This window comes from Eriocheir sinensis, chromosome 13, assembly GCF_024679095.1.
Source record: "Eriocheir sinensis breed Jianghai 21 chromosome 13, ASM2467909v1, whole genome shotgun sequence".
NCBI lineage: Eukaryota > Metazoa > Arthropoda > Malacostraca > Decapoda > Varunidae > Eriocheir > Eriocheir sinensis.
In genome coordinates, this window is record NC_066521.1 from 12,393,022 (window position 1) to 12,408,723 (window position 15,702).

A 15,702-nucleotide genomic window follows, 5' to 3' on the forward strand; every position below is an offset into this window, starting at 1 on the left:
AAGCATAATTTTTATCATACTACTGTGCATTAAATGTTAATGAATGCTCTGTTCTACAAAAATTAGGCAATTTAAATATCCGTAATAAAACGATCATAACTACAAACAGTTATTCAGCTGAGACACGTAAACAAACAAGAATGCTATGCTGGCAATGGTGGTGAAGCATTCGCCATTTTCTCTTTCAGCATTCCAGACGGCCAAACAGACACAGTCGATGATGGGCAAGAACTGAGAGAGTGAAAACATTTGTAAGAAAGGAGAAACTGAACAATAGGGGCAGAAAGATAAAAAGTTTGGCCCAATGTCATAACCCAAGTGCTTTATCTTTCTGCCCCTACTGTTCAATTTCTCTCACGCTCTTACTAGTGTTTTCACACTCAGTTTGTTTTTTAAAGAATGAAACATTCATTAGTATATAATGCACAATAGTATGATGTGCTTAAGCACATAGTCGGAAAAGAAAATGGCAGAGGCTTCATGACCATGCGATGTGGCTTGACATCAAGACCATGCCACCCCTCCCCCTGAGAACTAGTGCAGAAAACCCCACTTTCTTAAGTCTCACCAGCAAAACTTGTTACATTGCAAAATTAAGTTTTTGTCAAAATGGTATTTTTGGGGTTTCAGTCGCAAAATTGGCATATCACAAAATTGGATGGAGTACTGTACTTATAATAGGAATTAATTGGTAAATAAAGGCCTTGGTCGTTATTTTCATGATTCCGAAAAATTGCAACTCTGTTTAAACTTTATCTTTCTTCCCAGTAATGCTTTTAACGTTGCAATTTGAAGTTGTGCTTTTTTTTCTGATGCCCACAACTTGTTCATGAAAGAAAAGACATGTTCAGTGGAAGCATTAGTTCCAGGATGGGACATTATGAACTGAACTATATCTGACATGCGTTGATGGTTGTTTTTTCTTTGACATGGGAGAATATTTCTACCCACTGCTGTTATGTATATCATATGAGCATTATTGTTTAATAATTTGTGAATATAAAGCTTAAACAAGTGGCACTCAAATCACTCTGTTAATATTATGGTGATATCTGGTATCTCAGTGTCTCCCTTCCTCTCTATCCCTCCCTTACGGGGGTCCTGTCCTGCTCCCCCCAGCAGAGCTGAGGTGGTGGGGGTGATCGCACTCATACCAACCCTGCCGAGATTAACAGATTGCTCAGTGTGAAATTTGTCGGACCCCATTGTAACGAAAGTTTTTTGAGTGTGCGTACCTACAATGTACAATATCCATGATGTTCTGATAAACATACCTGAACATAAAGGCAAGTAGCAATCCATCTGACAGAAGGCACAGTCATGGATGTAATATTACATCACCAGAGACTGGGACTCTCTGGAACTAGAGAACCTGTAGAGGGTCTCTGTCCTGCTGTGAGATGAGAACATTCACTTTCCCTGCAAAGAGCTGATGGAGGGTTGGCTGCAGCTCCTCCTTCAGGAAGCCACGCTCAGAGTTAGAATGGTCCACCAGAATGACAGTGGTGCCATTGTGTGCTGCATCCAACACCTCATGGTGACTCATCTCCCCAGTGAGCCACAGGTCGGCAGCAGCACCACGCAGCACTGACGCTCCTGACCCAGCACACACAGCCACAGTCTTCACCTGAGAGTCTGTCAAGAGATAACTGAATGATTCACAGAATGTTAACTCACCTTTGTGCTTGACATCAACACATACATTTATTCACATCACATTTCTATGTATTCTACTGTAAATCAAGAGACAAACTTAGTGTCACAGGAGTTGAGATTGGAAAATGCACTTCTCCAAAACATTTTTTTTGTCCAAGTACTCATCCATATTATCACACTGACTTATCTGATTCCCTACCCTGCCTCTGCAGGAAACAGGGTCATACGGCCGTAGTATTAATCTCCCCCATTCCCGTTCCCTTGCCTTTCCCTTGGCTGTGACCCGCAGTTTTAAGCATCCCCAGGGGGGTTGGGGTTGATTAACAATACCTGGAGAGAGAGCAGATGGGGTCGAAAAAGTGTTGACTCCATGGGGTGCGAAGAAGGATATCTTTAGGTTCCCCTTCGTATATTTCATGAATAAACAGTGTTCTATTTGTTATTATAAAAGAAAATATATTGAAAAGTATCAGAATATTTCTATGACTGATATTGTATCGCAAACTTTGCTGAAGTTAATATATTTCTTTTAGTTTGTGAAGACTCTTGTGTTTCCATTTGATTGTAAACATACAGTTATTCCTGAAGATTCCTTTATAATTGCCCCCAAAATGGCAAAAGACGGCAGATAGATGACTAAATATGGCATTATTATAGTAATACTTAACATATACCATAAAAAAGGGCATTTCTTGGCGACCACCTTGATTGAAGACAAAAATGCCACCAATGACACGACCTGGCAACCCCTATGGCTGGCCAGGTGTGTGTGACCAGTCATGGATACCAACCTGTCTCATAAATTAACTTACCTGCATTACCTGTTATTTACATGTAGATCAATTACCCTATTGTTTTGTTTTATGATATATAATGTATATGAATCCAATGGTGTGTGAAAAATGCATTATTTATCTCGTTTTCTGTAATTATTGGTTTGAAAGTGCTGCCAACATTATTATGACCCGCGGGTTGGTCTTGTCTGGCCTGCTGGGGACGGGAAGGGGATGGGGCAGTTTACACATGCCCCAGACCCGCGTATGGGGATGGGGACGGAAAGGGAATAGGGAAGATTAATACTACGGCCAATTGTCCCATCAATCAGACTTCCTAACGAGTCCCATCATTTCATAATTCAATGATACTTAAGAAGTCAGAATTCTGAGAGGTGGCATTCCAGTAAGTAAACTTACCAAGCTTTGACCCCTGAGCTACAGCCACACGTATGTGAGGCAAACCCAGGTGAGTTTTGACCCGGCTGATGGCTTCCTGTATGGTGATGGACTCCCTCAGGCCGGCTCTCCTCCCAGCACCATGTTCAAACAGTGGCACCTGCACAAGGTAGGAATATAAAACAAATGAAGCAAGACTAATATTTATAAAAGATTTCTGTATCCCCAAAGAAAACTTGGTGAACATTACTGGCATTACAATACCTTTTCTAGCTTTGTCACCACAAGCTTGGGTGGTTCAGGAGTCCGGTTGGCCAGGTTAACAATGGTTGGCAGTGCCTGCTCACCACACAGCACCTTCACACATTTTCCACCATTACTGAAAAGTGATTGTATTTAAACATGCAATAGAAACACTGCAGCTTGAAAACTAAAGGAAAACAATACATACATTGCTATGCTCAGTTTCATTCCATCTGTCCACTCATGTTATGAGTTGTGTCTGGTGCATACAAACTAAACCATCATTGAATATAATTAATTCAGTTATTAATTCAACTATTCCCTGTGTGTGTCAATATGATGGAAAAATAAATTCGGCCAAATTGAGCGGCTGCATTCCTCCAGCTCTACGGCAATCAGGAGCTGGGAGAGACTCAGTCTCTTGCCTGATGCATGCCTCTCAATGGCCTTTTTGTGTTTATTCTACATTTTCATTGCTTGTCTCTCTTTTGTTGGACTGACCAGCCTCAATGCTCCATGGAGTGTTCTTTATTATGCCCCAATTTAATTTGCATTATATGGAGGGCAAACGTGTTTTTTTTGGAAAATATCCTGTTGTTATTTATAAGTAAATCCTTAAAAAGAAATGTGCTAAATGGAGGGTTTACTGTACTGGGTTGTGATGGACTACAATATGGGTCATGAATTTTTACAATACAATAGATGATAAAATACCAGAGGGGAGGCTGCACAAATCCCTTAGTTCTGTCAAAAGGCTTATGAATGGGTCATGAAAAGTAATGTTTAGAATAAAAGTGGGTCCCATTAAAAGATAAGTCTGAGGAACAGATCTACATCTTAACCAAATTTCCGAGACACATCAAAAAGATGATGATGGCACACACTTCACTGAGCTACAAAGTGGCCTACAGCAAGGCTCTTCAGAGTCCAGGCTGCTACCCAGTACTGAGTTGCCATTTCTTCACAATTTAATAACTAATTATTGGAGAGCAAGAGGCACACAGCCGTCTCCAAAGACTTGCAAATAAGCTGTGAAAGTAAAAGTAGCCTGCAGTAGTAATAAGAGTTTGAAGAATACTAGTCTGGAAATAAATGAGCCTCAGATTTTTAAAAATGCAAATAAGATTGAAAGTTTTCATTTCATTGTTCTCTAATCAAGAGCTGGCCAACTCTTTCAGCATGCAAGCTGCAGAAAGTCAAACCAAATTCAAGGTGTCCAAACTCTTTACAAATTCTAACTTTTCTTATGTAAACTGACAATCGGCCAAGGTGTTACATCATTTCAGGTCCAAGTCATCTGACCTATTAATCCTCTCCTTACTTACCTCACAACACTGACTCTCTCTCCAAACTCTTGTGTGACCTTCTGTACAAAGTCCTCAGCTGCAGGAACATGTGCAGAGTTTGCCTCTACTTGATGGCTATACGGTGGTGAGACATCTTTTTGCTGCAGAGGGGTGACTCCTTGTACATCTGGAATAAAGTCACTAGAGGTTAAAAATCATAATGAAATAGCATGGCTTTTGTTAAATGTACCTTGGAGGAAGTGGAACCTCAAGAAATATGAGAAGATGAATTCATTGTGTCCCTGTGTCCCCAATCCCTCACCAAATGCCTTCAGCAGCCAGTCATTGACGCCACCCTTCAGTGTGTCATAGGCAGTGTGGGGGGAGTAGACAGCGATGCCCTTCTCCAAGCAGCAGGCGATGATTCTGTCCTGAGAGGTGAGGGAAAACACATACATACTTACTCTGACAATTGTGGTCTTTTCACAGAGGATTAAGATACATACTCTAATATTTACCTTCTATGACCATACTGCAATATGAGGAAGGAAAATAAATTTGTTTACTTCGTATCCTACAGTGTACTTAACCCCTTTACTCCAGCGACGCCGACGTCGGCGTCCGACGGGCGTCTGACGGCGTCACCGTATGGAAAGGGTTAGTCCTCTTCTAAACCTCTTAATCCTGTTCCATTTCCTCTTAATCCTCTTCTAAACCTCTTAAGAGGAAATGGAAGAGGAATTTTGAGGAGGATTGAGAGGTTTAGTAGAGGATTAATCCTCTTCCATTTCCTCTTGACCCTTTCCATACTGTGATGCTGACGTCTGCATCATGGATGGAAATGGTTAAGACTCATTCAAATCAATATTTTACATATTTTTTCACCTCGTGCCAAAACTGTAAACAACTGGGGGTGATGCCAAATACACTGTCCTAGATTCAAATTGAAACCTGCAAATCAGCACTTTTGAATGGAGGCATTTCAGACAATAGGGGTAATTTCAGACATTTCTTTGATTATAAAAAAATTTCATTCAATTTGCATGTTGAATATAAAGCCATTTTTATGATCTAAATTTTATCATTTCAAGTTTCCCTGTGTTGCAAGTTTCCTAAGAAAATGAATTACAGAAAAGTTTTTAATTATTATCATTATTATTATTATGATCATAGGCCAAGAATGTCAGACAGTCTGGAGAGTTCAAGGAACTTTATACCCAATCAGGGTCACAAAAGGAGGAACATTGGCCTTAGAAAAGAGGAAGTCACCTTAGTAAAAAACTATTAACTCTACTCCTAAATAATTGGAGGTTTCTGGCTTTAGCAACAATTTAGTTATACATGGAACAAAGGCTTTAGAAACTTGAGTAGTATTAAAGTGTATAGCTGAAAATGACAAATAATTTTGATTGGTAGCAAACCTACTTAAGCAAGATCATTCAAAACAAAAGGTGGTGGAAGTTTTGGATGTAAAGAATGTCTGATTATTAAAAATTTGATTATTTTGGTTTGATTTGATTTGATTATTAAAAAATTGCCATGATTGTTCAGTACAGCTTCACTTGATGGCAGCCGGGCATCACGACTACTATAAAACGCCAATGCTAGGTAAGAAAAATCAGCATGATAAACCATCTCTTGGGTCACCTTCCACCCTGTGGTGATCCTCTTGAAGGGGCGGAACAGAGGTGGGTGGTAGGAGAGGATCAGGTCAGCCTTCTGCTCCACTGCCTCCGCCATCACGTCCTCACTCAGGTCATTGGTCAGGAAAACAGTCTTGACCTCCCTACAAGGACAACCTTGATGTAAATATAATTTAAAGTACATAGTAAAAGTAACATCTTCATGAAGTATAGAGAGTAAATTTAGTGTCAATAATATAGTAACACTGGGTTAGAGCAAGATCAAAATGCAATACATGTAATATATATTAATAATTACTATTCAAATAAAATTTTCTGACTTTTGAAGTAGTATTCAGTGTTCTGTTGCTTGTTTTAAACTATTTTCTCAAGTGATCCTCCTGCTATTACCTATTGACCATACTTGACCTGACCTCTGTGTGTAGGGCTGCAGCAGGAGGCCCACATTGTCCCAAGACTCAGCCAATGAGGGCGCAGCAAGGCCGTCGAGGACTGCCACCGCCTCCTTCAGCTCCATGCTGGGGAAGGAAACAAACTTAAGCCCCTTCAGGATGCCAGGACATGATTGATTAACTTATTTTTTTCATTCTCAAGGTAATATATTTTCACTTTTAAGAAATTCCATAAACATTTCCACAATTGAAATATATTTTCATGTCTTTAACTATAATGATAAGAGGTTTAGGAAAATGGTGTTCTTGGCAGGGCTACCACTGTTAAGTTCATTTAAACCAGGGGCAGGCAACCTTTTCAGAGCAAGGGCCAAATGAGACTTGCAGGAGCAGCCCGTGGGCAGGATTGACAAAATAAAAAAAAACCCAAAGTAAATATATAAATTTTTTTTATTGGAAAACATACAAATCCCCATCCAAGAATGGGTTCATCCGGTGTGCAAGGAGGCGGGAGACCTCATAACTGGCGTGTGTCACTTTGTCAGCCTCAGCAGTCTGCTTACGGAAGAGCAAAGTCATTTTCTGCAGGTTGCCTGTTGCCAGTGATGGCTTGATTCCAATCAGCAGTGCTACATTTCACTTGTAAGTCACTAACACAACAAAAACACGTCCTCACACTCACCATCACTTTGTTGATGTGTCACTGGTTGTCCTCGTCGTCGTCGTCTGCCGAATTCTCACCCCACTCTCCCTCCTCCACCTCCCCACAGGGGGGGGATGGCCGGGGTGAGGAGGGAGGAGGGAGAGTGGGGTGAGGATTCGGCAGACGATGACAACGACCAGTGACACATCAACAAAGTGATGGTGAGTGTGAGGACGTGTTTTTGTTGTGTTAGTGACTTACAAATGAAATATAGTAATTCTTTCTTTAGAAAACTTTAACTTAAAGGAGTTATCTTTGTCACCATTAGCATGGGTAGTCAAATGAAGAGGAAGGAGGCAAGTGAGGTGAAGTGGCGAAGGTGAAGGGAGCAGCTGGTGACGGGAGCGCGGGGTGAGGAGGGACGGTGGCCGACGCAGGTGAAGGACAAATTTAAATAAACTGAGAACGTGTGTTTTTGTTGTTTCCTTGACCTACTAACGTATCAATAATGTTTCATCGATGACGTCATCGGGCGTGATGTCATCGATGATACTCGTGTTAAATCGAACATATTACATTAGTTAAATGTATCTCCTTAAATATCAACTCGTGTTAAATCAAAAACGCGTTATTTAAACTCATGTTAATCGAGAGGTGACTGGTCTTTTTCCAAGGTCTTCATCAACTCTCTTCTTACTTTCTTTTATTGCTTGTTTTAATTTCATTTTGCATTCTCTATATTTCTTTTTCCTTTCCCTTTTTACTTGCTCAGCCACATTTCTTTCTTGAGTTTTCTTAAAAAGTTCCCCTTTCTCTTTTACTATCCTCCTTATCTCTTCTGTCCATCATGAATTTCCTTTTCTTTTTCCATCCCTCACCACTTTCATCCCTAACACTTTTTTTGTTGTAGTTACCATTACTTCTTTAAATGTTCCAAAACCTTTTTCAATATTTGTACTATCTTTTACACTTTCTCATTTTTCACTTAACCCGGTAGCAGCAGGGATCATGTTTCTTAATGTTCCCTCCAAGCGAGAAAAATGAGAAAAAATCATCACTCGCACAAACCATTTCATAATATATATCAAAGCATTTGTGATCAGTTTATCCATCATCTATTTTGGACTTGCACTGCAAGATGGTCAGATCCATCGAACATTCCTCTTACTATACCTTAGCGTCACAAATATCTTTTCCAAGCCTTCCATCTACTGCCACATAATCAATCAATCCTTTTTGCTCATCTGTGTTACCACAGTTTACCATCTCCAGGTTTCTCTTGGTATATACACATCTACTGATCAGTCCGTGGGGGATAATGAATAGCTGGGAGCTGACTGCCTCAGGCTGGGAGTGAATCTGGGCATGTGTATTTGCTAAGCAGAGATGCCTGCTGGCAAAAGTTATATCACATGCTAAGATGCAGCTTGCAGGGCTAAGGCTAGTGTCACATATTCATGATCTTGACTCCCGATGCCTCCCATGTCAGGACAAACGCTGACGGTTTTGGAAATTTCAAAACAATCGGCACTTTTCCTGACATTTGTCACCCGTCGGCAATAAACCATGTCTCAACAACATTGTTTCAACATGGTCTATTTACGATGGTCGTAATGTACGTCTGGCAGCGCGACATTTTTAACATTGGGGGTCAAGATCGTGAATGTGTGACACTAGCCTAAGATTGCTGTAGCTTGTCATAGTGTGTAGGAGGAGGTGAGGATCGCTACTCAGAGGATCATTCTATGCTGCAATGCAATGCCTGGTATTGCACAACCTTTCTAGAGATCTTGATCCCTGGATATGTCTTCAGAATCATTGGAGGCACTGTAAAACGAACCTGCTTGTTAGGTTAGTTTTTCCTTTTACAATGGAGGCCAGACCATGTTGACTCACCTGTAGTTGAAGTGCTGGAGTGATCTTGTCAAGGAAAAGACAGCTCTACACAACAACATAGATGGCTGCAATCTTTCCCCTTAATGTAGGTGCTGCCACTGTTTACCGTGTGCCTGCAGCAAGCAAATATTACAGTGAGGGAAATGGGGGCACAAAAAAGACAGTGGAGACAAAAAATCCCATAAAACAAATTCCCACATAGAATGTGAGAATGAAAAGGTATCAATAGAGAGGAATAGTGACCTTGCAACAAGTATATATATGTAGTTAGTTCATAGAATGGCCTTGAAAAAATTATTTTCTGCTTTGTAAAAGACAATCATGAGTGAAGGAGGCCAAGGGGGCACAAACAAAGTCACCATGAGTTACTTAGAACATTGCCCTGCCCTAGAGGCACCTAGGGATGATGTCATAGAGTAGGCGAGGCAAAGTGTCCGGTGGCATATGCTCCTGTTGATTGCCCTGTGGATGAATAGTATTCTGAAACATTTTAAATTACAGAAGCCAAAGAAAAGAGCGGCTTAAAGACCATTAGTTATGATCACTGCAAAAGTGATTCCCATTAGTAGTTGTTCCAGTGAAACAAACCAGATCACTGCTCACTTTAATTCACTTCTCTGGAAGACTGTAAGACACATGTTTAAGAACTGGGGAAAGTTAGGGAAAACACAAATAAAGAAATAAAGTGTCAAATTTGTCCAGTATCCTAAACAGGAAAGTAAGAGGAAGATTATGGTCACACTGCTGTATGCTTCATGAAAACTTTGGTTCTCAATAACTTCCAATCCATCATGTGCCCAAGAGAGGTTGGCTTTCATCAATGGGTGGATCAGCATCCAGTATTTGTAATCCAGCAGGTGGAAGGTGTCTACTCAGAGGGTCTGCCATGTACAACTACTCAAAGCACCTGGTCCGAGTCCTCTGTATATCCATGTTTGTTATGATAGTGCTCACCTGAGTAAGAGGCTCCACGCACAGCATCTTTAGGACTCAGGAATCAGGTTGGAGGTTATTTGCAATATAATGACACTCGACACCCTCAACGAGACTCCTGACATACCTTTCCTTGTCTCTCAAGAGACCTCTAGTCTTACGCAACAGAGCCCTATATTAGTGCCGATTCCCAGCAAGCCTGGCAGTGTGACTTGTCAATATTCTCCAGCATCTCCTCCAAGGCAAAGTCAGTCCCTGATTCTGGACACTCTTCAATACACTCCTTTGCAGCTTTAAGATATTCATGTTTGAAGGTATCCCACAAATCTACAAGATCCTCAAGGATGTCAAGCACACTGTACTAATCTGACTGTCACAGAATAGCACATGCAAAGTCAGTTTCTCAAGATGAAACACTGTATGGTCAAACATTCAGCTTCTAAACCTGACATGAAGCTTGAGTGTAGCAACAACAAACCAATAAGCAGAAGAAGATATAATTTAGCAAATAATATTTTTTAAGCATCCACACCAGATATAAATGTGTGATAAAAAGCAGAACTGGGCACTTCTGCAAATTAATCTGCAAACTGCAAGTTCTTCATTTGAGGAAGCATGGTTTTAGCTTGCAGATTGCACTTGCAACAAATCCTATGAAAGTTTGTGGATTCGTGCCTCTAGAACCACTTCTGCAAGCACAAAACCTGTCTTCACACTATCATGTGTTGGTGTGGGCAGTAGGGATATGGGTGGGCAAGAGCTGATACTTTATTTTATATATTTATATTTTTATTTTACGATTTGGCCTATGGCGCCAGTAAGCTTTCTTGGTGGGGCCTGGTGGTTGGCTCCAGCCCACTATGGTGCAGACAAGTGTAAATAGTATATTGTATATAGTGGCACCATCTTGCTTGGCTCATGCTGCCCCATGGAGCTCATCTCTGAGCCTCTCTTTAGAGTTCGGGTTGATAGGTGGTCTTCAGGACAGCATGTGGGTAGTCTTAGGCCAATTGGCGGTGATTAAAAAATCTCAGCTGTGGCGGTGGGCAGGACTCAAACCTGTGTCCTCCTGGACGCAGTGCTGGAACGCTTATCATTCAATTGATGATTCTAATTCTCAATGCCAATGGAATTGACTGAATTGATTCCTCAAGTAGGCAACTAATATCTTATATTTATTGACTATACTGTGTAGTACAACTAAATGACGTCCCCCCCATACCTCATGGGATTGCTAGTGATCATATCTCATCACTCTTGTCTTGGAAAATAAGACAACATATAATGGGGTATATTAAATGGTTTATAGTTTAGGAATACAAGAAACTTCAGAAATAATGAGAGGAAGATGTTTATCCCTTTTTCCTTTGCCAATAACTCCTTAGATACATCACTATTATACTCAAATTATTGAATGCAAGCAAACATGTAATTGAAGGAAACATCACAATAAGAGCAAGAACTTTCCCAGCAAGAAAATAGAAGACTATCTGGTGTCTTGAAGTTTGAAAAAGGCAAGAGTGAAAAATATCACATAGACATGTGGTACACTAAATGCTTTAAAAAATGTTCACACCTTATATACAAAGACATTCTTTATATTCACTGGACCAATGAAGAAATTGGACCTTTGCCTTAGAACACGATAATTGCTTGAAATACATAAAACAAAATAGCACATAGCTAACTAATGAAGTGTGCATATAATATAACAGCATTACCTACAGGGTATACATACAAAAGTTCAACAAATAGTATAAAACAGCAGCATCCCCCTCATCCATACTATGGTGTCTTTTAGAAGATGTGCGAGAAGTCCCAGAGTTTAACAGTGCCGTCATCACTGGCCGAGGCTAACAGTCCAACCACTGTGGGATTCCAAGCAACACTGTTGACATCCTCAGTGTGTGCCTGTGGGATGGTGAGGAGGAGGTCAAAGGTTGGAGCATTGGGGTCACCACTGGGCTGCTCCTTGAAGATCCTGATAGCATCATCCCCACAGGAGGTGGCAATGGCCCCCGTGAGGCTGCACCAGGCGAGGTCATAGATGGGGCGGCTGTGGCAGCCGGACAAGGTGCACACACACTTCCACACCGCCTCTCCCTCTGGCGTGGCAATCCCTTCCTCATTCCCTGGTTGGTACTCCTGCCATATCTTAACCGTGCGGTCATCAGAGCAGGAGGCCAAGCGGCAACCAGACGCATCAAAGGCAATGCTCCAGACTGTTGACTCGTGGCCGTTGAGGGTGCAGAATGTTGTCCAGTCATCACACTCTTCCTTGTACAGCTTAATGGTGTTGTCATAGGATGCAGAGGCCAGGATGTTTGCCGTGGGGTGGAACGTTACCTTTTTCACATCCTGGCTGTGGGAGGGCATACAGGCGGCACACTCATACTCGTCATCCTCCCCGACCTCCCACACCCACACTGACTTGTCCCGGGAGCATGTGGCCAGAAGTGACCCCGAGGCAGCCCACCCCACACTCTTCACCTCGTTCTCGTGGCCCTCCAACGTAGCCACACACTCGATGTCCTCTCCTTTGCAGTCCCAAATGTTGACGGTTGCATCAAAACTTGCTGACGCCAGGGTGCTGCCAGACGGCGCCCACGCAACACTCCGCACCGTGCGCGAGTGTGCCTCTGAGATCACGGTCTTGGAGATCCACTTGTCACCCTCCTTGCCCCACAGCCTTATGGAGTGATCCGAGCCACAAGAGGTGAGGATCGTGCCCTGAGGGTTCCATGCCACATTCCACACTCGGTCCTTGTGGCCGGTGAGGGTGGTGAGGGCAGTGGTCATGGTGCCTCACTCCTCTGTGGAAGGAGAAATACATCAGTCATTCTTCTTCCTCAATGTCCAAGCAGCATGTCTTTGGCAGTGACTGGTGGAGTGCAGAGTAATCCTCAAGTTTCTCTTGGGTGAATTTGCCAAACAAAAAAAAAAAAAAAAAAAGAGAAAGGAAAACTGGCAGTCTTGAGTAGTTTTCAAAATCATCAGCAAAATTTATTCTTTTCTATTATCATTACAGGATAGTTCATCATCATCACCATCATCGTTTTCATACAATGCAAGTTTAATGCAGGACAAATGCCTTTCTCAATGTTCACCTCTCTGTCTGATAGTATACTCCATCCTGCTTTGGCAAATGTTCTAATATTGCCTCTCCACCTGGTCCTTTGTCTGCCCTGACTTCATCAATTCCTGGGTTGCCACTCTGTTGCTTTGGTTCTCCATCTGTTATCAGTTCTATACATGATAGAACCTGCCATAATAATTTCTGTTTTCAATCTGAGATGCCCACTTCCTCTCTCAGTATTATATCTAGCATTTTACTTGTCATTCCTCTTGGTGAGCTTCTTAGCTTTCACTCTAAATGTTTGGTGAGGTGGCAAGTTTCTGAACCGTGTGTTGGGACAGGGAGGATACGTTGACCGCACCTTTCTCTCCAGGCAGGGTGACTGGTTGCTATTCATGACATTACTATGTTTAGCAAAAGCACTCCATCCCATTCCTACTCTCTCTGATTGTTTTTTTCACGTGAGGTTACGGCGCTGGCCACTAACCCTGTCCCCAAAGGCCACAATGGGTAAAAAAGTACAACCATGACCCCAGTGAAATTGGCCAAAATTGCATCTTCAATCGCTACATTGGCAAATAACAATTGTGGTAGCTGAAGAAGAATCTAATTGCCAGAAAAAATGGAATTTGGCTGCCAAAATTGCCTGTTAGTAACCCTGGACAAAGAAGGTTTGGGAATATGTAGATTACCCTTAATAACTATGCCACCAGAGGCATATCACACATACTGATCGTAAACAACTGAACTTAACAAATCTAACCAAATTAAATCTAACCTATCTTGACCTAATCTGAATCAACTGCTGCCAAAATTAAATGTACTAGATTGTGCTCATAAACTAATTCCATCCATAATTTTAAGTTTTTTTTAATATTCTTGGAGCTATCAGTTACTGCACTGCATTCAGAGACCAAAATACAACACATAATGTAAGTATTAATCTTGCTCAAGATGGCTACCATATAAAAAAATATCATCCAGAATGTTAAATCACTGCTGCCTCCCCTTCCTATTGTTTTCCAAAGGGCTTCAAAGTTGGTAGAATACATATATGAAGACAGAAGAGCAGCTGGTTAAGTAGGAAACAAGATATCGGCACATTAATAAAACAATGTTAACTGCAATTTTTACCACCCATTACCCCTGGAACATATGGCAGGTATGACATTTGGAGGTTCATCCAAATATGCATTGGCCCGCAGATTCATGGCTAGGCGCACCAACCGCTTCTATAGACCTTTGAAGCTTTATAATGATTCTTAAGTTGCTACTCCTTGATCTTTCCTTTGAAGCTTTTAGTTATTCTTCTCTCTTTGTTTCCAGCTTTCAACCAAGAATGTTTTCATGCAGCTCACTATTATGCTGCCTGTGTCTTTGTCTCTTATCAGTCCCAGTACAGCTTTGAGTCCACGGTCTTCCCTGTTCTTCCTTCCTCCCACTACACCACGGGGCTGCAGGTGTGGTCTGCTGATTACACTACCACCACCTAGGGTGACCACCCGTCCCTTAAAATATGGAATCGTTCCGTATTGGAGAATGAAAAGGTACGTTCTGTTTTGAACAATACAGAATGCCATTTGATCCATATTTGTCTGTCTGAATGGGCAAGCAGATAAAATTCTGCATTTTAAAGCTGTAGTGATGGCCTTTTTAGATCAATCTCAAAAACCAGGCCGTAAAATTATGTTTGTCAAGGGTTGTCCTGAAAAACATGTATATACAGTATAAGACCCCCCTTCCTCCTGCCTCCACAAGCAGCAAGCAACAGCTGTCAAGGCAGGGCAGGCTACAGAAATTTTAGGGTTGCCACCCGTCCCTTAAAATACAGATTCGTTCCGTATTGGAGAGTGAGATGTTCCGTATTTTTCTGATCTAAAGGTGGCAACCCTACCACCACCACCACAATGGTCCCTCACACCTTCCTTCCTTTACTAGTTCGCACTGCATAAACAAAACTATAATGACCCTCAGACTGTCTACTGATACTACGCTGCATGAGTAAAGTTGGACAAGTGCTTATAAAGGTGATAAAAAAAAGAAAAAAATTACACCACCGGCACAACCACACTCCCTCACACCTTCCTTTAAAGGTTAGTGCTGCAGAAACAAAACTATAATGACCCTCAGACTGTTTACTGATATTATGCTGCTAGAGTAAAGATGGACAAGAGCTTATAAGGAAAAAACAACAACAAAAACACCACTACACTCCCTCACACCTTCCTTCCTTTACGAGTCAGCGCTGCACAAACAACACTATAATGACCTTTAGTCTGTCTTTTAATGTTATGGTGCATGAGTAAAGATGGACAAGAAATTATAAGCTGAAAAAACAATTATTCCGCCCCTCACCTGCGAGTCTCCGGTGGCGTGGCAGTAAACAGGTGAGTCACAGGTTCGGCGCGCCACCTTCTCGGCTCCTTTGATGGTTTAATAATGCCTCAATCGGCTCCATACATGTTTTAATAGGTATAGTGTTTTCTTTTTTTTTTTTCTTCAGCGTTTTGGTTGGCTCCATAGATGTTTTAATAGGTATAGTGTTTTCTTTTTTTTTCTTCAGCGTTTTGATCGGCTCCATAGGTATAGTGTTTTAATCGGCACCATACATGTTTTAATAGGTGTTTTAATCGGCTCCATATATGTTTTAATAGGTACAGTGTTTTCTTCTTTTTTCTTCAGCCTTTTGATAGGCTCCATAGGTATAGTGTTTTAATCGGCTCCATGCATGTTTTAATAGATTGATTGTTTATTGTTGCAAG

At 41.5% G+C, this 15,702-nt stretch overlaps 1 protein-coding gene across 4 annotated transcripts; it reads right to left on the bottom strand.

The window, feature by feature from the left end:
• Positions 1-736: 736 nt before the first annotated feature.
• LOC126998005 (probable cytosolic iron-sulfur protein assembly protein CIAO1) lies at positions 737-15,446 on the bottom strand. 4 transcript variants are annotated; one of them, XM_050859277.1, is made up of 9 exons: positions 15,296-15,446; positions 8,932-9,044; positions 6,414-6,518; positions 6,005-6,143; positions 4,680-4,788; positions 4,397-4,544; positions 3,093-3,207; positions 2,850-2,988; positions 737-1,635 (listed from the first exon to the last, which is right to left on the bottom strand). In XM_050859277.1, the coding sequence occupies exons 2-9, from the start codon at positions 8,988-8,990 to the stop codon at positions 1,364-1,366; spliced, it is 1,086 nt and encodes a 361-aa protein (XP_050715234.1). In that variant the 5' UTR covers positions 8,991-9,044; positions 15,296-15,446; the 3' UTR covers positions 737-1,363. The 4 variants fall into 4 exon arrangements, with proteins under 4 accessions (XP_050715234.1, XP_050715236.1, XP_050715235.1 ...); XM_050859279.1 differs by lacking the exon at positions 8,932-9,044 and having other exon boundaries at positions 15,296-15,328; XM_050859278.1 differs by lacking the exons at positions 8,932-9,044; positions 15,296-15,446 and adding an exon at positions 7,075-7,136.
• Between the last annotated feature and the right edge of the window lie 256 nt (positions 15,447-15,702).

Excerpts from the sequence above, each read along its gene's own strand:
- LOC126998005 (XM_050859277.1), bottom strand. The coding sequence starts at position 8,990 with ATGTTGTTGTGTAGAGCTGTCTTTTCCTTGACAAGATCACTCCAGCAC. Across the intron at positions 3,208-4,396 it reads GAGAGAGTCAGTGTTGTGAG|TAATGGTGGAAAATGTGTGA; the intron begins GTAAGTAAGGAG and ends ATCACTTTTCAG. Across the intron at positions 2,989-3,092 it reads TGGTGACAAAGCTAGAAAAG|GTGCCACTGTTTGAACATGG; the intron begins GTATTGTAATGC and ends TACCTTGTGCAG.